The sequence below is a fragment of the Acanthisitta chloris genome, unplaced genomic scaffold, assembly GCF_000695815.1.
Source record: "Acanthisitta chloris isolate BGI_N310 unplaced genomic scaffold, ASM69581v1 scaffold20559, whole genome shotgun sequence".
NCBI classification, from domain to species: domain Eukaryota; kingdom Metazoa; phylum Chordata; class Aves; order Passeriformes; family Acanthisittidae; genus Acanthisitta; species Acanthisitta chloris.
In genome coordinates this window covers 49,971-72,521 of record NW_008692245.1, presented here as the reverse complement: position 1 = coordinate 72,521, position 22,551 = coordinate 49,971, and the positions used below count along the sequence as shown (strand labels likewise).

At 40.1% G+C, this 22,551-nt stretch overlaps 1 protein-coding gene across 1 annotated transcript in view; it reads right to left on the bottom strand.

Moving 5' to 3' along the window:
* Positions 1–1,240: 1,240 nt before the first annotated feature.
* TAF4B (TAF4b RNA polymerase II, TATA box binding protein (TBP)-associated factor, 105kDa) overlaps positions 1,241–22,551 on the bottom strand; it is a 55,603-nt gene continuing 34,292 nt past the window's right edge. Inside the window, exons 14-15 of the mRNA XM_009082592.1 lie at positions 12,171–12,290; positions 1,241–1,405 (exon numbers count right to left, since the gene is read on the bottom strand). Of these exons, the coding sequence (XP_009080840.1) occupies positions 1,241–1,405; positions 12,171–12,290 (285 nt within the window). The remainder of the gene's footprint in view (positions 1,406–12,170; positions 12,291–22,551) is intronic.

The window sequence follows — 22,551 nt, the reverse complement described above, 5'->3', positions numbered from 1 at the left end:
TACAGTCAGTGCCTTTCCCATCAGTCCTGGGAAATAGCCATGCTATACAGTGCTGTGTCATGGAAGGCAAAATGTTTGGAGGCTGTGGAGAAGGGTGACCCAGAGGGTTTTCCTTCCACCGCAAGGCAGTCCTTACCAGCAAGTAGAAACTCTTTGAATCTACTCTAGCACTCTTAATAACCCAGAGTCCTCCTCCTTACTGAATGGAAACCAGGCAACTGTCCAAATACTTTCTATTTGAGAAGTTTCCTTGTTACACCACATTAAGGTATTAAACCAATATTCTAAAGCAGTGAATCCTGTGCTTTGCAAACACTGCTCCTCTCCTTAAGAGAGTCTCTGGCTGCAGTGTTTCAATGCCTCTCCACTTCTCTCTTTTTTTGTAACCAGCACAGGTTGTTTTTCTTCATTTCTTTCTGCATCTATGCTCAAGTTCAATGCTATTTTTTATATCTAGACAAAGATAAACTGTTTCTCCTGTTTACCCTTCCTTTTTAGGATCTTACACTCCTTCTATTTTTAGTAACTCCAAATCTTCCCTGAACATTGAAGTATTCCCTAACTACACTGTCTGATGTACTTCAATCACAAGAACAATCAATTTGTTCACCTTCCCTCAATTGCTTTCTTGGAGGAAACACTGAGGGCAACTGAGGCAAAATGTGGGGTGGCAAGCACCCCTCATTCTTTTTGCTTGCTACTTTGCCCTCCACAAACGAGCATCCGACAGTAATTCTAAACCCAGAAAACCTAAGATGCTGCTGAGTCAGACAGGCAATACATCAGCATGTTGACTGACTGCTGGTTCAGGATTAAATACAGTTGCCATGCTATGCAGTGCCATTAAAATGTTCCTTGTTTCCCTAAATAAGGTTCAATTAGAAGGTGGCACTACACATAGAACAGATGTTGCAGACTCTGGAGTACTGAAGCACGTGACATACATAAACTAGGGACACTTATCAAGCCCTCAGAGCCTGCAAGTCAGTTATATGCAAGCAGGTACTCAGGTGCTTGTGTGTGCGGCTCAGTGTTTTCACTGGTTTACAGACTGATTTAAGCCAAATATTATTAAAAACCCTACAGGTGCTAAGTTAGGTATTTAATAAAAATGTTTATCTGTAAACAAGAGTTATCCTTACAACGGATCATTTTCCAGAAATTGGAATTCCAAGACAGTGCAACAATGCTTCAGTGTTTTCTTTGGCAGTAGACAGCAAGTTGAAATGCAAAATTCAAATCACTTCAGAAGAGCACGGTACAAGTGTAGAGAATGCTTCATATCCCTCTCTTGTTCCATGCAGAATATCAAGTCCCTGAGACAGACACGGGTTACTCTTGGACAGTGCAGCTTCGTAAGGCTAAAACCTGATGATCCAGGAGTAATTCCATTGCTGTTCAAACCCTAAATGGAGGAAAAGGGAGAAAAAAAACCCCATTAGAATTCCATGTAAATACAAGTTTAACCAAACTGGTTGGATTATACAGCCTACTTGCATAAAACTAGCCTGCTGATGTTCAGTTTTACATGTTGAAAAGCAGCAATCCAGAAGTCCTTGCACATTTGATACTTTAAAGTACAAAGCAAGCACTTGCCAGCTGATGGTTTATTTCAGTCAAAGCAACCAGAAAGCTATATCTTTCTTTAAAAATATGTTAATGTGGCAAGATAAATAACTGCCATTTTACTGAAGTCTACTACACAGACACTTGCATTAAGAAAGGACAAGCTAACTGTGGAGAAGGTACTAACTCTGTACCTATGCAGAGCCCCAGGTTGTGCACAGGTCTTACTTCCACTTGCAAGCTCCCAAGCTCCAGATGTTTACATCGCTTCTTGAAGAAAACCATGATTGTGAGTAGGCTCTAGCCTTGGAACTCTCATCCCAGTTATCATCTGTGACCTGTTCTTTAAGGGAGCAACAAACACTCAGTCAAGGCATCCAGATGTTCAGAACACTATCTGAACCTATCCATTTCAGCCAGCTGCCATGCTTGGTCCTGAAAACACAGTTGGTAGGAGATGATGATGTTTTGTAGTTATACATTCAGGCTACCGGCATGAGCAACCCCCACACATTCCAAAATGCCCCAAGATTTATTATTAGGGGTGGGGAGAGGAAGATTACCATGAGCTGCACAATAGACTGGCTACTTATCTTGGAGCCAATCTAGCTACACAGCCAGTCTCTTATCACTACTGGAGGGTTCTTGGTAATGAATGCAATTTGTACAAATACGAGTGCTCAGTCTCTGTAACTTCAGCAAGGCAATGCCTGCCAGCATCAACACCACTTGGAGATGGTGTTGCTTGGATGCCGTGTTAACTATATCAATTCTTACCCTAACACTCTCTGCAAGACTTCAGCAAAATGACTTTGTCCACTTTGCTTAGAGAAATCTGTTTAAAAACCCCATATATTAGAAACAAACACCAGTGCTGGACTACCTACAGCATTGAATGCTACTGCTGTTAGGGAGGAAGCATTGAAATTTATTAAAAATATAAAGAGATTCACCAGAGAGCACACACTAGCCACAGAAAACCCAGGGCACATTGCAGAAATGGAAGCTGTATTTCTTACAAGCAGCATGCGGGGTATTCAGCACCATTTCATTTGCTTTACAGTCGATACTATTAAACACTATGAAATGCCATCATTTGAAACTTTCAGTTTGTTAAATGGCTCGGAACAAATGCGTGCGTGGGGAAGACTGCTGGCCACATCGCACAGAGGGCACTGCTGTCCTGGTAAGACACAAAAGGGTCACAGTTCAAATTTGTCATATGACAACCCTGAAGGATCCAGGGAAAAGATAGTTCTGCAATGCAGCTGCCAGCATGGGTTGAAAAGGAGGTCAATCCAACAGGATGCAGCAGAAGGCCTGAGGCAATGTTATAAATGAAACAAACCCCAAGGGTTTTCAGTAACCCAACAGCAATGTCCTTTATAATTCAAAGAACTTTACTGAGGTGAAAGTATTTTCTCTCTAAATAAGTCATTAGACTAGAAGTCTTACCTTTAAAAAGGCACCCTGTTCACTTACAAAAAAGAGGCAGACACAAATCCCCCAGCCTGCTTTGGAAGCTGTTGTAGCTGCAAGATGCTACAATAGGGCAGGAGCACCAAGCTCCCTGCATTTGAGGCAGAGTTATGGATTTTTTTATTCTTGAATTCTTACCCATCATGCCCAGGGCAGAGAGACAAAGTGATGTTATACTGCAGCTTACCCTGGACTCTTTTTAGGTAGGACAGACAGTTCATAGTTCTACGTTTCATATAGTATTGCTCTGGCTTATCAGAGCTACTGAGTAGAGCATTTCAGGGGTCACGAGCTCTTTGACAACCAACAGCTGCTCCAACAAATTAAAAGAAAAGGTTCTTCTCTCAAAGTACACGATGGTTTAAAATTAAAGAAGCTGACAGACAGCCTAAGTCATTCCAGTCCAGACTGGGATTGTGTTGGGGAACTCACTCTTAAGTAAATTTATAGTGCTGAGCACTAACTCCTTTTAGCTACTGTCGTCCACAGTTGTATGCAAACACTGGTCTTTCATGGTTTTGTTTTGGAATTTGGAACAAGCAGCAGTCCAAGATCTGCACATCACAATGATCCATCACATGTACATCTGTCGATGTCCGAGACCTTACTTAAGAAATGCCCAACTCTGAGCTCTCCAGTTGACACAAAGGCCACTTTAGGAGAGGGTGCTCTGCTGCACAGTTCTCAGAGCCTCCACTTGAGCAAATTCCTGTTGGGCAGCAGGTCAACCTTCTCTAGTCCTAGGCAACAGTCAATAGTCCTCTATTTTGCATCTCATATACCCCTTCCAGCAGAGAAGCTCCTACATGCTGCTTTTGAGACCTGAAAAATACCCAGCACCCACTCCTTCCTCCCAGACAACTCTATTAAGCTCCTCCCAGTTGGTCAGCAACCACTTGTGTCTTGCTCTTTTGGGAGATTCTTCACTGCTAGTCTTCCGCCTGTCCCAAGACAGCTTTGTGACCCTCTTCTGAGAGTCGTGCAGCCCAGGAGGGGTAACTACCAGCACAGATACTACCAGTCAACCTGGGTATCACTGCTGACAGACACTGTTTGTAAGCCAGGTAAGGCACTGCATCAATGTGACTCTGCACCACTGTAAATCACCCTTCACAGTACTGAGACAACCAGCTGGCTTAAAATCAGCCCCAGGAGGTCACAACAGCAGCAGTCCTGCTTTTGACTTATCCTCAGAATTGAGTCCAATCAGCAACTTTCCCCAAGCAACATGCTGTCATCCTTTCTTGATCCTTAGAGCCTTTTATACACACCTGGCAGAGATCAACTACTCTTACTGATCTTGGCAGGAGAAGACATTGTGGAACTCCAGCTGTAGTCCCATGCTGTTGAGCAGCCAAGTTTTGTTGAGAGGTTATTCAAGAAACCTGTTTTAAGATCTCTAGAGCTCTCTCCAGTGGTCAGATGGCGAATTAAATACCAACTCTTTGAAAAAGGCAAGAGTGAACTTCATACAGAGTCACAGCTTATGACAAGGTTCTTCCTTTACCTGAGCTACCATCATCAACTTATTCGAGTCTCCAAGGTATCTGGAGTATATGATCTACAGGTCTGGATCATGGACACTGACAAGGATATCAAAATTGCTCAGAGCTATTCTACAGGCTGTGATACAAAGCTCAGAGGTCAGCAGGCACCTTCCTTCCCACCAAGTTCGAGTCAGGCTCAGTGAGCTGCTCAAATTCAATGGCTTCACACAAACTTTTAAACTCTTGGGAGGAGTACACTTTAAAGGACTGAAGTGTTCAGTCAAATGTTAAAAGTCAAGCCAAGAGTTCTCATTTCAATTTTTTTGTGTGGCATAAACACATCCCAGTCCTGGAGTCAAGATCCCAAGAGAGAAAACTGCTATTGCAGCTCTGCTACATGTAATAAAAATATCACCAGCAGAAGGAAGCAAAGTGACAAGGCACTTTTCAACGACTCCTCCAAACAATGAAAAACTACAGCCATTGTTGAAAGGTGGCAAGAGCAACTAGCAAATTGAAGCAAGAGCTCCCCAGGTTCAACCCCCAGCTCTGTCACATCTGGTCACACTAAGGTCAGTGGTATCTAGTGTACCCTGTACGTTAGTTTCCCAGCTGTAAAACACAGAACACATTCCTGGCTCATAGGAAGAAAAAACGTTAAAAAGACATTAGCACATGGTGGAATGTTCAAACACTTTCCCGAGTCTCCTCCAGCAGCAAGACCGAAAGGAACAGACCCTGTCATAATTGTGACAGTTTTGCTTGTACGAACAAGTGCCTAATTTAGGCCAGAGAAAACAAAGTGAAAGAAGTAGATACTAGTTTGGTGACAAGCCAGCATACTGATGCCTCGGTCTGACAGAAATCCTCCCACATCCACAGCACTAAACGATTACATTGCCCAATATTTATACAACTCTTTTTAAAAAAATAAAGTTGGTTGTGTTAGGTGGTTGTGGTCTTGGGGTTTGTTTCTTTTTAACCTTATAGACCATTAGGGTAGATAAAGCCAATGTCTAAAAGGTTTAGATCTCTGTTTCCAGGCTGCTTCTCATGCAGCTGAAAACAAGCATGTATATTTATGATGTTATCTGCAGCCTACAAAAAAAGGCTCACGAAGCTGTCAGATCTACATAATAGAGAACTCTATTATAAAGTACACATTTTTCCTCAGATTTTGCTGCAACATTCCTACAAGTCCTTTCAAATGTAGGCAACAACATGTTTTACATATTGAAACAAATTACCGCGAATGCAATGTCAGTTTATTCACTATTATGCCCAAGATTCATGTACGCATGTCACTTCGTATGGGTACATCAGATGCTTAATCTGTACCTGGAGGTAATGAATACTATACAAATATGTCATGTTAGTTAATAGACAATTATTAAGCTGAAATTTTCTGGCTCTTTGCCACATCATTTTAAGCAATGTATTGTCAACTAAATTATAAATCTCTTGACCCTTCACATGTCATCAACATTTGCGCATTACCAATATGTTCAGCCTAAAGCTACAATGCAATTAGTCATTTAAATTGCAGATATCTTTCACACATAAGAAGAATTAAGTTCATCTCCAGCACAGAGCAGGCACAATACAGACCAATGAACTGTATTTCTGAAGTGCGTGAATGGCACTTGAGAATATTTTTGTCTATTTACATGGGGAAAAAAATTCAGATCAAGTGTATGGCCTAGACTGACAGCAGCCAGGAAATTTAGCATGGAAACTGAAACTCTCTAGTTGACAGAGCTGTACTTAGTTAGGTCTTCAAACAGATAACTTAGATGTTGAAGCTATATTTTATAAATGCATTAACTATTAGCTCCTTTCTTCCCCAAAGGTATGACCATGTCACAGACACTTCAATTGTTTAAGAGCTTAAATAAGAACCAGAAATTGCAATCAAGTGTCTGTATACATTAAGCATATGCAAAGTAGAAAAAAAATCTCACCCTCCTGTATGACCTTAGATCTGTGGGCTGGGGGAAGGGGTGACAGAGACAGAAAAGACACAGCGAGGGAATCTGCTCAAGGGCAGAAACAGATTTTATAGCGTGGCTCAGAGCACCTGCTTATATTCAGGTAGTGCAGGTCCAATTTGAAGTGATTGCTTTTCAATTATTTTTCTGCAGCTTTTAAGAAAATACTTTAGCAGACTATTCGTGTACCAATGCCAAGGAACAGGAAGTGGCCTCAGTGTGCCTCATGGATATACACGGAGCAGCAAACCTAGCATCATTTGCTAAAAGCCAACTTCTGCCTTTAAATCCACATTTGGACACATCCTGAACACCAATACTGAAGCTGATGAATGATGCTAGCATGTTCTCTCATCAGAAGAGCTTATGGCCAAAAAGGTGGCAGTTACGTCTACAACTACTGCTTATGAGAGCATAAAGTCATATACCACACATCCCTCCTGCAAATGCCAAAAAAAACCCCAACAAAGCCACCTGGTTGTCACAGAGTGGAAAAACACAAAGCATGTCTCTTCCCCAATCATTTTGAAGAGTTGTGATTTTCCTACATTCTGCAGAAAGGTTTTGTTGCTCAAAGACTTAGTTCTTCCTCAGTCATCCTAAAGATCATTTCCAAAAGCTAAATGAGCACCATGTATACAATATACTTAATCAACATGCATAACAGCATCCTAAGCTGTAAAGGAAGAAGGGTAAGTTGAAGTTCTGCTGACAGGGATCAGAAGCGGCAGAGACAAGAGAAGATGACAAGCTCATTTCTTCCACCCACAATCAATACTAAAATGGAACAATGACCACTGTGGTAAACAAGACACTTCTCGCATTTTTTTTTTCTGTCGAATTTCTTCCCAGAAGGAGAGTACAAGCTTATTTGAGGACTGCCATATTACCTGTGCATAATCCTGGAAGTATCACATTATTTTAAGCATGTTGGCCAGAGCTAGGAGTTTGACAGAAGGAAAGTATTTCAATGGCCCTGCACTGACCCCAGGATATCAGCTGCATCATCTACTTCAGCAGCAGCTACTTGTAGTAGCTTAAGTTTACACAGCAAAGCCAGACTACTAGTGAGGAGGGCAAGACCCACACTTACTAACAGAGCAGCCAGTCTTGGCAGCAGATAGAACAGACACAAGCAGTTATCTGGAAGGAGGAAATTTCCTTTGCCATTGGATCTGGCAAAAAGAAAGAAAAGACACGAGATATACCCCCGAGTCAGTCAATCGGACCAGCCTGTAAGAAAGCAAGCAAAGGACACAACATGAACAGCACTTCGGGGCAGGACAGATTGCATTATTTCCAAGTACTTAATGTGTTAACATGGAGCCAGAAAATTAATGAGAAGCAAGGCATCTACCCCAAAAAATTACACAGAAGTGCATGCATCCAACTAAGTTCTCCTGTACAAAGCATAATGTACTGTACCACAGCCTTCAGAAGCTGAACATAAGTGGAACAGCCAGTCTTCCTGACTCTGCTTTCAAAAGCATATGTGGACTTTTTTCACTCCCCACTGTATGATGCTGCACAAATACACTGCTCTTGGTTCAAGGCCAAAGACGACCTTGCACCTAGCACACCTTTGGATAGAAGGAAAGTGTAAGGACTCAGAACTGTAGCCTGTTTTCTCACAGAAAAAAAAGCTTTAAATATCTACAAGGGTTTTCAGATTTCTAAGACTCTGGTTAGAGTAAGAATAAGACAGCTGTTTCAAAAATGGCTTTGTCATCAGAAAAGCAGTAAAACTTAATAAAAAAAATCCTTGACTATTTATCAGCATTGACAACATTATGGGGCATGTTACCAACCAATAAAAACTCTGAAACAGAACACAGAATTGGGAAAATGAGCCTGTGGTTTCAAGTTTACTTTTTTCTTATTTGTTTTAGAAGTGTCCTCCCTTCTCAAGACAAGTTGTTTTTCAATTCTTCCTACCCTTTAATTCATTACTGTTTACCAAATGCCCTCAAACTGGGGGAGGAGAAGAGGTGGGTAACAAATGCACAAACCCCAAAACACATATAAATCAAATCCAAAGGCCTCTCCCCCTCATTGTATCCACAAGTGTCCGGAGGGACTAGAGTGAGAGAGATGAAGATATTACCACCTCTGGAATACAAGTAGCACCAATTAACACATTTTCACAATAGAGGGATTTTCTTACCAGGGCTTTCTCAAATGACTCTTTCTGAACAATACCATTCAAATGTTAAGTTGCAGTGAAGAGAACATGCAAAACTACCCAAACTAGTGTTTCCAACAAGGAGAAAAGAATTCCCATTATACTGATGCTTTTCTTTTTCCCCTTTTTTTTTTTTTTAATTAGGCCTAGAGCATTAGCCTTAGTTTTTCATTCCATGACCGTCATGGATTGTCTCTACTGCTATTTCAAGTTTAGGAAGACATAAGCAATAATCACAGCAAGATTCAGTTTACTCTTTTTATATTGCTTCTAGGTCCAGATTAGTTGACAGACACTCCTCTGGACAAGATCCTCTTTCTTTATTTGTTACCTGCCACACTATGAGGTGATGCAGCTGCAGGTAAGCAGGCACCTAGCTGTAAAGCACATGCTTCTGTCACCACCTGTTCTAGTTCCCAGATTACAAGGAGCCATAATAGGTCTCCTTGAAAGACCATGGAAAGAAAGCAGAATTTCAGAGAACAAGAGAAGATGAATGCACAGAAATCAGGCATTCAGCTGTCCCAGGAAAAACGACTTTCCAGAAGAGGTGCAAAGTCAGGTGCCAGAGTGTGGCAAAACAGATGAAGAAATATCCCAGCAAAACACAGACACTCATTTGTGGAGAAAGGGAACATGGTATGCTAACAAAATGCTGGTTTTATCCCTTCACACTTACTGCAACAGAAGACAGCAGATCCAACTAACCCAGTCTGCTGAGTTGCACTCTTCTAGTACCCCTTACATTTTGGTACACAATAAAGAAAGGCAAATATGTGACAAATTTGCTTACAGAGTTTCACTTTTTTATTACATACTATAACTGATTATTTCTTCCCTGTCTCCCCAAATACCTTAGGGCTTCAGTTTACATTAATAATGGCTTGAAACAATTCCTTTCCTTTAATTATTGCAATAGACAACCACAAAAAGAAGCCGAACAGAGTGAACTTTGCCCTAACACAGACATAAGAGATACAAATGTTGTACAAAGAACATCATCCAAAGAAAGTTGAAGCATTACTTAAAATTATTAGTTAAAATTAATGCAGCTGGCATCAGTGATTTCCCTTAATAATGTTATTCAGGAATAACTCCTTCCATCATACCTGTCTACCAAGATATTAGGCTTTAAAAATAATAAAATAGTCACAGGGGTATTATGCACAGATTTACTACTTGCCATTGCATAGTCTCCAAGTTCTGACATTTAAGATTACCTGAGAGTAAAGCTGTCTGTATTTTGTCTGTATTTGCAATTTGAAATGAGAAAGTACATCCTGCCTGTTTAAATTATTCTCAGACAGGTTGCCCAAAAAGATGATTTTAAAGATGCCCAAATGTGTATCAGCCTGAGGCCATATTGTACTTGCTTTCAGTTTCAAAGACCTCCTTTCATCTTCGAAGAATGGAATGTTGTTTACTGCTCAGGATGTTTTGCCATGTTATCATGAATGTATTACAAATGTTCTGCTTCTTGAACTAGAGAGTGTTTGTCAAAACCATTCTTTATTCTACATGAGAAGTCTTAAGCCTTTTATAAATCCTGCTCAGATATATTGGAACACTTAAAACATTTAAGTCTAAACATCCTTCTCCAGTTTGCTACCCTGCATAATTTCACAAAATAGAAAAAAAAAAACGTCTGCAGAGAATTGTTTTATGGTAGCATGAAGCCTCAGCACTAGGCACCAGAACGCAAGCTTGCATGCAAGAAACAAAAATAGTTTCACTGGCAGAATTACTTTCACCCACTGCCCTTACAACTCAGCCTAGTATGGCAACCCATACGGGAAGCATCTTGAAATACAGCAGGCAAGTTTGTGTCAGTTAAATGTTTTGAAGGGTTATGGTCAGTTTTAGGCACGTTAGGTCCACAATCTTTTAAGCTGGTAATATAAATAATGGATCACCACCTTTCAGTAGCAACATTGTTATCTGCCTCACTTTGGCACAATGTCATAAAGCTTTTAATAAAGCAGACACACCACCGACACTGAGAAATAACTGAAAAGTACCTAACAGGCAGACTTGTTAAATATTCAGAAACAAATCTGGTAATAATTACAGAAAACCACTATGAAGAACAGGAATAGTTACTTGATAGAAGCTTGGGGGAAGATGAGAAAAGGATGGAGAAAACTGTTCTTGTGCTGGACTAATTTTTTCAAGTTTTTCCAGTGGTATTATATGGTATTATAAAAAAAGTAACTGTACATTCAGCTTCATGTGAAAGTGCATTTAAAAACTTCAAAGAGAAGAATAGCTGCTTAAAAGCTGTGAACGCTGCTTTCTGCAGCTTGTTGAGAGATTTCTTCCCTTCACTTGTGGTAAAAACAGGGAGCATTCAAAGAGCTAATTGTGTATCTACGTCAGGGGGAAAAAAAATAAATCAGTGAAACAAGTCTGTCTCACCTGTTTAGAGAGGTCTTTTGTCATAGTCCAGGCTGAAGAAAAAGGTACAGGACAGATGCCACCACTGTCTCAGTGACACTGCAACTAATTGAGGACAAGGTCCTCCTGGACTCCACTACACAGAAATGACAAGAGTGTTTTCAATCCTAGCATCTATTTAAGCTTCCTAGACCACAAGAATAAAAAAGACTTAAGATTCATCAGAAAGGACAACTTTATCACCAATTCCTCCACTCATGAGTTACCTTCCAGGCTTCTGCTCATTGTGAGTCAGTGGGCAAACAGACTTTCACTTGAGCAATACTGAGGCTACATGATAAAGAAGAGCAAAACTGGCAATACATGAATGACAGCCTGCAACACATTTCTCTCATCTCTAGAAAAGATAATGACCTCTAACAGAAGTAGAACGTCAGACTCCTTGGAACAAACTTCGCCAGCCACAAAAGCTTCCCAGGTATCGGAAATAGTTTATCTCCAGCACATTGTTGGCAAGATTTGTTATAAGCACTTTCAAGGCACTTTTAAAATTCAACACGAGCCAGAAAAGATGATTTGGCTCACTGCAGGAAGTGAATGGTCTAGCTTTATTGATTTATTTATTAGTTTTTGGGAGGATCTAGCCAAGGTGAACTCACAGAATACCTGAAAACAGTCCCTATGCATTGTGCATGGATAAATGTCCACAGTCAAATGTCAAAGGAAGATCCATTTCAAAAGCCATCCAAAACTGCCATCGTGAGTTCAGCTGAGGGGCCGTGACAACTAGTTGCTGTAGAAGGCCACCACAGCTTTGTTACCCTCCACTGCAGATGGAAATTTCTGACTCACCATTTCATTCAGTCCTTTACACACAGTGCTGTTACTCACGGTTCTTGCTTTAAAAAACAATTAAACATCCCCATCAAATTTACCAGACACCTTGGAGACACCTAACACAAACTAGGTTTCTTCCAGAATGCAACAAACCATTTTATGTGAGAGAAACCAAGATAAATGTAATTCAGTATTAAGACATAACACCATACAAGTCATTGTAAGCCATGTCTGTACCTCCAGCCCAGTTCCAACATTTGATGAATCCAATGGTCTTTTCTTCCTTGGTCCAATGGCTGCCAAAGCTGTGAGGTTGGCTTCTCTCTGTTGCATCTGTGCTAACTCCAACTGTTGCATCTAATTTAAAAAGAAAACACCTATGTTAATTATAATATACAATATCCTAAAGGTCTTGTTCTCTTTATGGCAGCTTCAGTCAGCTCTGCAATCCTGACTGAAACAATGAGTTTCACAGCATGGTTTCCTGTCTTTCTGGACACTTTTGACACATTCCAATACTCAAGTCATGCTTATGACCTATGAAAAGCATTACATAAGTAACATCTTTTATGCAGACCACACTGCAGTATCAACACAGCCTTAACAGGACTCGATGATCTTTGAGGTCTCTCCCAACCTGATGGATTCTATGATTCTTGCAGGTGGTTCCTCAGCTCATAAGCTTTGCCATTTCTGAACAACAGAAAATATTGATCTGAACTGGTTTATGAAGCAGGATTAGTATCAAAAATCAAAGTTACCAAGGACATATTCTTAATTTAAAATCTCAATTCATGACTGCACAAGTAAGATACTCAATTTCTTCATGCTGATAGACTTGCTAGCTTGGATTTGCCACCTTGTTAATACAGTCACATCAGCTTCAGATCCACCAGCTGTCCAACTTGGAGCATGGGTGGAGGGTAGTAGTGCTCTCCCTCTCTATGAGAAGGTTTTCGAAACACAAACCTCAGGGCTTGATGTTAACCCTTAGATGATCTGACCTGCAACTGGAACAGCTCCTTAGCCCATGCTCTCTCCACTCCCAGGTCTTAGAAAATTGTTCAGATGGGGATTCTCTGCATGCATATGTGTGCACATCATAAAAAATTTAAAGGACAACCATACCATGGTAGGAAAGCATCCAATCTCCTCCATTGCCCCCTACTACTCCATCACAAAAATAGTCAATTGAGCTTCCCATCCAGTCAATACAGACATTTTGCTTACTAAGCTTGCAATACACTATGATTTTGCTTGCTTTTCAGCTTTCAGAGATCCTACTTGCAGAGGAGAAAAATCAACTGATAACTGAGCTTGTAGCACCTACATGATATTACTTCCCTACTTGTTACCACTTAAATAAAGATGAAACCACAGCAAAGAAATTCTGTGAGGTTTTGGGGAGGAGAGCTATTGGTTGGGTGGCTTTTGGTTGAGTGCTTTTACAAGTATTACTTTACTTCAGATAGGTAGACTTCAGCGATGCTGGCAGCTTCACATCAAGCACTGCAACAGCTAGGCTATTTAAATAAAAATGGTATTTCAGGGCAGAATTCCTAGAGGGACATTTGTCCCTCGAAGACTCAAAGTATCCACACGCTCATGATTTTTCAGCACAAATCAGGGAAAATAAGGCTTTAATAGATATGTTGAGAGCAGAATTTTTGGGGTGTTTTGGTGTTTTTTGTCTGTTTTTTTTTTTAAGACAAGACAAGTATTTCAGTTATGAGAACAACACTGTTTACATGTCAGCTTTGATCACAGTATGTAGGCTTTTGCTTATAGAAACACAGTAGCACTTCAATGCTAGATATCAACTTTCACTTACCACACACACTGGTCATGCTTTTGTGTGTGGTGTAAACACTTAGAACCTTGTTCATCAGAATTTACTCACAGTTTGTTGGGGTTTTGCTTGATTTTTTCCAAGTATACAGTATTGCTTTCAGGAATGCTTTAGAGACCGTAAGGTTTTACATCCCTTAAACTTTTAAGTCACTAGTGTTCTGCAATTGTCTGAGGTTACCTCCAGCCAACCTACTTGCATAAAATGTTTAAGATAAACTTTCATTAATCTCAGTCTTGAATATGTATATTTATATTCAGGAACACATTTCAACCCATCAGAGATGGGGAGAAGCAAAACTAAGTGTGAAAAAGTCACTTTAAACTTCAAACTCTTAAAGATTGAGGCTTAGAAACTAATTTTATGTGACATCATCACTCCCCAGATTAAGCAAAAGCAATAAAACACTTAGAATAAGCATTATATCTCAGCAATAAAATGCTGAGATTTTTTTGTCGGAAACAGGTGCCGACTCCCAGCCTCAGCTGCCCAGGCCTCCAACACCTGGACCCAACCCTCTGTACAGGCAGCTATGGAGCATCCATGTAAAAGTAAAGTACACTCTCCTGCTAGCAATGTAGTTCAGTCATCACAAGGGTCACATATACAACCACAGCCTTCCTGCCACGAACAGAGTGATGCCATGGACACAGCATCCCTCTGGGGAAAGGGTAAATTCCAAAAGGCTCCAGTGAGAAAGAAAACTAGAAGGGGAAAGATGATTTGCTTTACTTTTCAGACCCATTATACTTAAAGGACTTTAAACCCATTAAACTTAAAACAAAGCAAAATCAAAACACAAGTCCTTATTAGCCTAACCTTGTGCTTCCACCCCAGGAGTCATTAGAAAACATATCCCCCTTCTCTCTGAACCCTACAAAACATACACAAATCAGCTCCACTGCAGTTAGACATCATAAACATGAGTCTGTCAAACACTTCTGGCTTGAAGCTGCATTGAAGTAAGATCTCCTCTCCTTTTTACAGCTGATGTTGATGGGTAGTCATGGTCAAGTCTGAGTACAAGAGGCAGAGCTATGAATTAAATACCAAGAGAGCTTTGGGCTGGCACCAGAATGGGGTGGAGGGGACTGGGAGAGTTGAGTGTCTCTTGGTGAAGTACCAGAATGCTCCTCTGAGGACTGGGTGGTGCCTTGGCACCATCACCATTTACCCCATGCAATTCAAGCAGACAAAGCATACTGTTGGCACAAACACATTGCAGGAGCAAGTACTGCTGCTGGAGGGCAGTGCCAGCAGAGAACCCACTGATAACAAAGGAGAGGACGACACTTGGGGGAGGGTATGAAAAAGATGCACTTTCTAGAAACGGAATTGATGCATCTTTGTCCAGGCAGTTCCCAAGACAGTGCTGGATGCACATGTCATTACCAACATCTACTCTCTCCAATATATTTTCCACTTCATAACCAGTCAAAGGATTTTTCAAATCAGACAGGATCTCACCAGGGTTTTGGGGCAAAAGAAAAAAACCCCAAAAAACCCCACAGTCTTGTTGCATTCTACACATCTCAGGGATTTTTCTGGGAACACAATTAAGACAAATGAATTTAAACACTCAATCTCCATAATGGACTCAACAGATTCCCATCAAGAAATATGGGCAGGCATCCAAATTACCCTGCTGAAGCCAGCAAAATAATCTTTTCATCAAGTTTTGTTCCATTAAAAAGTGTAAGATTAAATGTCCAAACATTGTGTGAGCAGTTAAAAGCAGAGGATAAGGAGAAGACAGGCAGATAATGTCAAGGGATACCCGAGGATACTGGCTGGCTAACTACTGCCAGATTTTCCTAAACGAGACTTAGGAAAGCGCAAGAGGCAACTATGTGGAGTTGAATCTTTCTGCAACAGTTCTGCATCACAGAAAGATCACTGCAGCAAGTACAGTAAAAGCAGTATATACACTATTAAAATACTACATGGAGAAGTTGCACCTAGTATTTTTTCCCTTCTAGAGGTCAGTTTTATTAACATTGGTTGGTGACTGACTAAAATAGGATACAAATAGAAACTGTCATGCCCAGGTGAAATCATACTGTCATATCCACCTTGAACAGATGAATTTTTTTTCCTTGAAGACAGAAGTATGTAATGGCAATTCAAGAGGCGTAAGAGGAACCTGCACTATATATTGGACCCCCAAACTAGAGGTTTCCCCTCAACCTGACCTACTTCATCTGCTGAAAGATGCTGCTGTTCCACCACAACACAGGAATCGACCACATACTCTGTTCAAAATTCATTCCCCAAGAAGGGCATTGAGAGGGGATAGTCTCCAGGCAAGTGGCAAATGAATGCTCATGCTCCTTCTCCCCCCTTTCTGACTTTCACATATGCTAAGAATTGCAGTACAAAGAGTTCTAAAAACCTGTGTATAAAGATCAAATTGCTATGAAAACGTCTCAGAACTTGTAAAATAGTCTTTGTTGCTGCTGGCCTTTTTAATAATAAAAATAGGGTTTAAAGTCTGGTCTTGCAGCAAGCAGGAATCTCTAGGGTGACAATAACCATTTTAGTTAATCTGACCTGCAGCACAAATCAAGAAATAAGGTATGTTTTAAAGCCCTTCCTTATAGTGAAATGGCATTTGCAGCATGGCTGTAATCACACAAAATGAAAGGTTTTAAAATTGACCTCTCTGTTCTTCACTCAATCCTCTGAGAAAAATATTTCTTTTCCTGCTCTCAGAAATTTTCTCATTTATGTCTCATACTCTGTATTTCAGAAAATACGCAAAATCTATTTTTACTATTACACCAATGACATTTTTGAGGCATTTTAATATTAAAAAATTAAATTTCAAGTTGTATAAGAAGACAAGAAGTACTTTAGTTATGAGAAGCTGAAAGTTTTACTTAAAGCAATACTGCAGATTGGCTTTAAAATCCTTCGGCTACAAAGTACATGATATGTGGGTGCCCACATTATCAGAGGCCAAATAATTCAAGTTATGCAAATCTTGAGATTTCCACTAAACAGGAAGAATCCCTTAAACAAAACTGATGAAAAGTTTACTTTTCACTACATTACTACAAATAAAGTCAACTAATTCACACCAGCTAATCCATGATGTGTACAGCAGAGGGTGGCTATATTATCAGAGGTCGTGAAAAAGGAGTGTTACCTAGCCAAATACATTTTCACCTTGGAAAAGAAGTAAATGAAGTCACTTATGTCTGGTCACAAAGTACCCAGTATAGGATTCAAGTATTTCGTATAAATTTTCGTAGAAGACAAACTATACGAAACATTTATTCTCTAGATCCTCAAGAACAGTTTTACCAGGGAAGGTTTTCCTAAAGGCAAAGATGAGAAAGTAAGCATCTGTATTAGCCAGGGCACACAGAGCAGTAATAGGGCTAAGGTTAAAGAAAAGCAAAACAAGTGGCACTTGTCCGGCACAATGCTGGGAGATGACATGTCAGCATCATGTTGGCATGAGAAATTCATACCACTGTCTGCTTCTGCAGGAGCTTCAACATACACAGTACTAGGAAACAAACCTGAGAAGCAGAGAAAAGAAATCTCTCTTCATTTAAAGTGATAGGAACTTATGTTTAGGGAAAAAAAAAACCCACCAAAATATTGTCTCGGCAATGCAATAACAGCCACAGGATGTAAATGAGCTCAGAAGAAATACTGGCAAGACAGATGTGAAGGCTAAGCAGCACAATTCTTGACTTTGTTACAAGCAATATAGAATAGAAGGACGAAAAAGTATATGTACAAGATACTGGGTTTAATATCAAGCAAAAAGTGAGGATGTCTCCACATATGACATTATAGGCAGAAAAGAGTACAGGCCAGATTAAATAAATATTTAAAGTAACAGAAGAACTGGCAGGAAAGGAAACCAGGGAAGCTGAAGACAAGTTAATGTATGCCTAAGGCTTATGTGTGCTACCCAGCAATAAGTACATCAGGAGTAATAAAAGCACTAAAGTAGATGAACAAGAATTTGTGTAAGACTTGCGGGGGCAAAAAAAGGAAGGAATATAGGCATACAAAAGAGGCAGGAGCTCCCTAGTCTATCAGTTTCCACAATAAAGAAACTAAACAATTAGTTCATATAATTAAACAATAAATTAACAAATATTAAAATTTAAAGTAAATCAAAGCAACTGTGACCAAATTTTAACATCTACCTTCTTCTAGCTTGCATCCATGAAAAAGAATGACCTATATGCATCTCTTTTATTGCCCTGTTTTTAAAGAACTAAATATTGAAGTACCTTTCTAGGGGGGCCACTTAACCCACCAAAATTACTTCTCTTTTTTCAAGCAAGTTTTCACTGGGTATCACTGTATCCTTCACTTAATGCTTTGAAAGTTGCCTACCCTTCTCAGTTGCTTCTCCCTTCATTGTCTTTGGAAGAAAGCACTGCATTTTTTTTCACATTCCCTTTAAGCATTTTAAGGAACTTGTGAAGAAAATGAAAAATAAACCTTAAAAATCTGTTTTCAATCCCAAGCCTCTCACACTGGTTGTCATAAAGCTCAATGAGCATTACTGCCTCCAGCCTCTACCTTTCCTATACAAAATTCTCTGCCCTACAGGTTGAATGCGGCTGAATAGCAGACTTCTCATATGGGGGACATTCTCTGAGGAAAACTGACACTTGAAGGCTGCATATTTAAACATTTACCATCCTAGCTCCTCTTGCCTATAATGCAATTTCTCTTCTTGCAATTGCTTCCTTTCAAACTGTTTTAATTAGCCATACAATTAGTTTCCACTGACTTTTCCCTCTGTTGTAATTTAGATTTAACAGCAGAAAGGCAGAATACCATGCACTGGTTTGATATGCAGTCCCAACTTATAATAGGGCTGTATGTAATATTGTAGATTTCTTTCAGGTTAATATTCCACACACAAGCTTCAGTGGCTGAACAGACCCTACTGTGGCTGTGTCCCCCAAGACCAGGTAGCTTGTCTGTCTAAAATTAAAGGACGCAATGAAATGTTCTGGAGAACAACAGAACATTTTTCCAGGACAGCCACAAAGTAATCTACTCATAGGAGGAGGAAAAAAAAATTCCTTCGGTTAATATTTGGCATTCCCTAATGTATAAATAATTTACTCCACACAAGAAAAAAAATCCAGGGTGCAGTGACTTCTCAACTCCTTATTTTGCCCATTCTTAAGAATTTCCCCATGTATGGGGTGTGTACTGCCTTTCACCAGTTTCTTGTTTTGCTTAACAATTATTGATGTACTTGTAGAATACACAGAACACCTAGAGCATTCTTTCACCTGTGCAGTCCCATCAGCTTGCCTTACTTGGAGGCCCAGGGAAGTTCTTGGGTGTCTGGCATCCAGCATAGAGCTCTGTGTTTTCAGACACTGCCTAGGCGACTTTAGTTGCAAGGCCAAGAAATAGGGTACAGCACACCACACCAATGCAACATTTCCCACAGACTTTGTTTCAGATGCTATCACTTTAGGAGAAGACTGCTCAAAGACCACAGCAGACCTGCATTACCACAACAGGTCAGAGTCCAACCCTTGCAAGACATTACTTTGAACCCAACTGCAGTTCTTCTAAACATAGGTTGTTTTGAATGACATTTAGCTGTTGAACACTGAGTCTTCATTCACTCACTCTTGAGGTCTCAAGGCCAGAGAAAGCTGAAGCCTTTTTTCTACCTGCAGGTTTCTCCATCTCACTATGCAGTCCACCCAACACTTGTTCTTGGCACACAACTCTCTGGATCTCCATTATCATTTTCTTTTTGTACTTTTAGCCCTAAAATTTGCTCTATTAGCAAGTTTTTAATCTAAGGCCATATTTTCATCTGGTTATATGCCCATTCTTTGTGCCTCAGAGAAACAGAAAAAAGGCTATTTGAAAATCCAAGATCTGCTTAAAGGAGTTCTGTGGGGGTGTTGACAACAACTATCTTTAGCGAAAAACATCTTTCAGCCAGATGGTTTTAGGGTATTTGATGCAGTGTCTCAGCTGTTCTTTTCTTACATTTCTTCATAACACCAAATATGAATGTCACATAAATAGGCATTTGGTTCGTTTTTCAGCTTGCTCACTAATCTAACACTTTACAGGAATTTTATTCCTGACTTTCTACAAGACTTGTAACACATCAAATCTCTGATGATAGCTCTTCATTACTTGTAGGGTTACACTGCAGCTAACAAAATTTATGCCTCTTCAATAAGTGTGCTTTTTTTTTCCCAAAACATGCAGAAGCATTTAAGAAACACTATAGAACAATAAAAGTAATATAAATCAGGTAATTAAGCAGAAGCTCTCAGGATATCACTGAAGGCTCATAAAAAGCCAATTGATCGTGATGACCTCTTACTTTGCTTGCAGTATCTTGTGTTTGGCTTTTTGAGTGGTTATGGTTAATTGCAGTTTCCTTTTCTCCAGCCACAAGAGTGGTCTTAAAGAATTTGAAGTCTAAGGTCTAAAGCGCAGGTCAGATTAATTAAAGTCTAAGGAGAAGTCTAAGTATAGAAGTAGCACAAGAGGTGTGAGGGAAAAAGGAAACAAACAGCTTGAAAATGTGGGTTGGAGGTGGTATGGAGTACAGTAAAGAATCAGGTGAGTCACTTGCTATCTGAGAATGTGAGGGAAAATAAGGGAGTTAGGATGGATATATGAAATTGTAAAAAAAGATGACTGTTGAAAACATACTGCAGAACTACTAAAATTCAGTCATTACCCTGGAACATTCAGAACTCACTGGAATCATGCATACTCTATGTCTGATGTCTTTGATAGGGTTTGTTTTGTCTCTACAAAAATCTTAGGGTCAACCGTTTTCCCCACAGTCAGTTGATACTAAAGATACTGAATTTTCTCAGCATCTCTTACTGCTGTCTTGTATCTGTGTCAAAGAAATGCACAAGTGTGTCGAGCAGGCAGGACAAAGGAGTGGGAATATCTGTGCAGTTTTAAGTGAACAGAGCTGCTGACAGAGCAAGGAACAGGGCAGGCAAGTCTGCTGTCTGTCAGGTGCTTGCTCCATGCACTCCTTCCTCTAGCTGCTCACCATTATCTGCTGATAGGATTCTGCAAGGTGACAAGGTAAGAGCAGGGATAAATGTAGCCACTATGGAAATAAGTGTAGCTGCTATGAAAATAAGCAAAGATGCTATCAGAATAACACCTGTTCACCTGCTCAACCCCAAGAAGCAACTGTGCCCACATACATTCTGAAAGGTTTGCCCAGCCTCAGCCTTAAGATTCTTGAAGCCATACTACAAAAGCACACTCACTTTTAAAGATGAGGGACAGAAGTGCAAAGAAATTAGGAACAATTTCTTCACCAAAAGGGTTGACAAATATTGGAACAGGCTAGCTAGCTAGGGAAGCAGTTGAGTCACCATTCCTGGTGGTATTTAAAAGATGTATAGATGTGGTACGTAGGGACATAGTTTAGTGGTGGTCTAAGACTTGGTAGTGTTGGGTTAACAGTTGGACTCCATGATTTTAGAGGTCTTTTCCAACCTAAGTGATTCTGAAAGATCAATGTTTACAGCTAAAATTATAGTACACACTGTTTAATACTGACATTTTTACAGGTCTTCTGGGATGCGCTGTTCACGTGGCTTGCTTGCACATTTGACAGTATCCTACACCTACTCAATTTAAGTAAGCTCATTTCAGAAAGGGGATGAAGCCAGAAATAAAAGATAGCTATAAGATAAATATAGCTACAAGATAAATACAGCTACAAGTATTGCATTGACTAAACATTTTCTTTGTAACTGGAAGCATCATAGAAAGCAGAACAGGAAATAGCAGAAAGCACCTAAAAAAAAAGTTATGATTTAACAGTGCAAGCATCAGGGACAATGAGAGGACTGAATCCTCTCAGTTTGAAGAGGGAGATAAGCCTGAATGAAAAGCAGGGCTAATTTACCCAGACTTCAGGAGCGCCATTGCACAAAGAGCTGGTCCATGAGGAGAGCAAGGACAAAATTCTTGAGTGCACAAAGCAGCAGCTTGGGGCAAGCCTTGCAGCTGTCTCAGAAGGAACATGCACTTTCCATAGGTATTAAAATCTGCTGAAACAGGTGAATGGGAGAAGTAAATAAAGACTTAATTCATAGCAATCTACATAGACCAAGAATATAGGAAAGTAAATGATTTAGCATAGGGGAAGTTTGGGGCAATAGGTCATGCACAAAGGGATGAAAAGGTCAGAGCAATTATGTATAGCCTTTTGGATAAAAGAATCCACTGCAGAGTCTCTGGATGTACTTCCAGCAATGTCAAGATGTTGCCTCCAGCTGCTGGATGACAGCACATCCTGGATTTATAAGTATTCATTGTTAGGATGTACACCCTGCATTTTGGGAAACTTTGCTTTAGAACATGCTGCAGTGCCACACCCTCTCCCTTCTCCCAGGGTGTCACCCACAACACATAGAAGACAGCTTTGAGGAAGACAGGTCTATATTCACTCTTAAGGAACTGTAAGTGGACAATCAGACCAGGCTTTCCAGAGGATGTTCAACCGAAATGACCTGGAATGGATCTGATTCCAGCTGACAAAGGTATCAAAGTTTCCAAGTTTGGTTTCTCTGGAGCACACTATAATCACAACATGACAAGACAGACAGGCAATGGAGAACTATTTCAGGCCTTCATACCAGTATACACTGTGCTTCTCTGTTACCAGTTTCAGCTTTGGGATATTTTGGGTTTTATTTTTCTGTTATTCCAGTTCTATTCATGCTTGCATTCTTAAAATGCAAACACATGATGACCATTTGC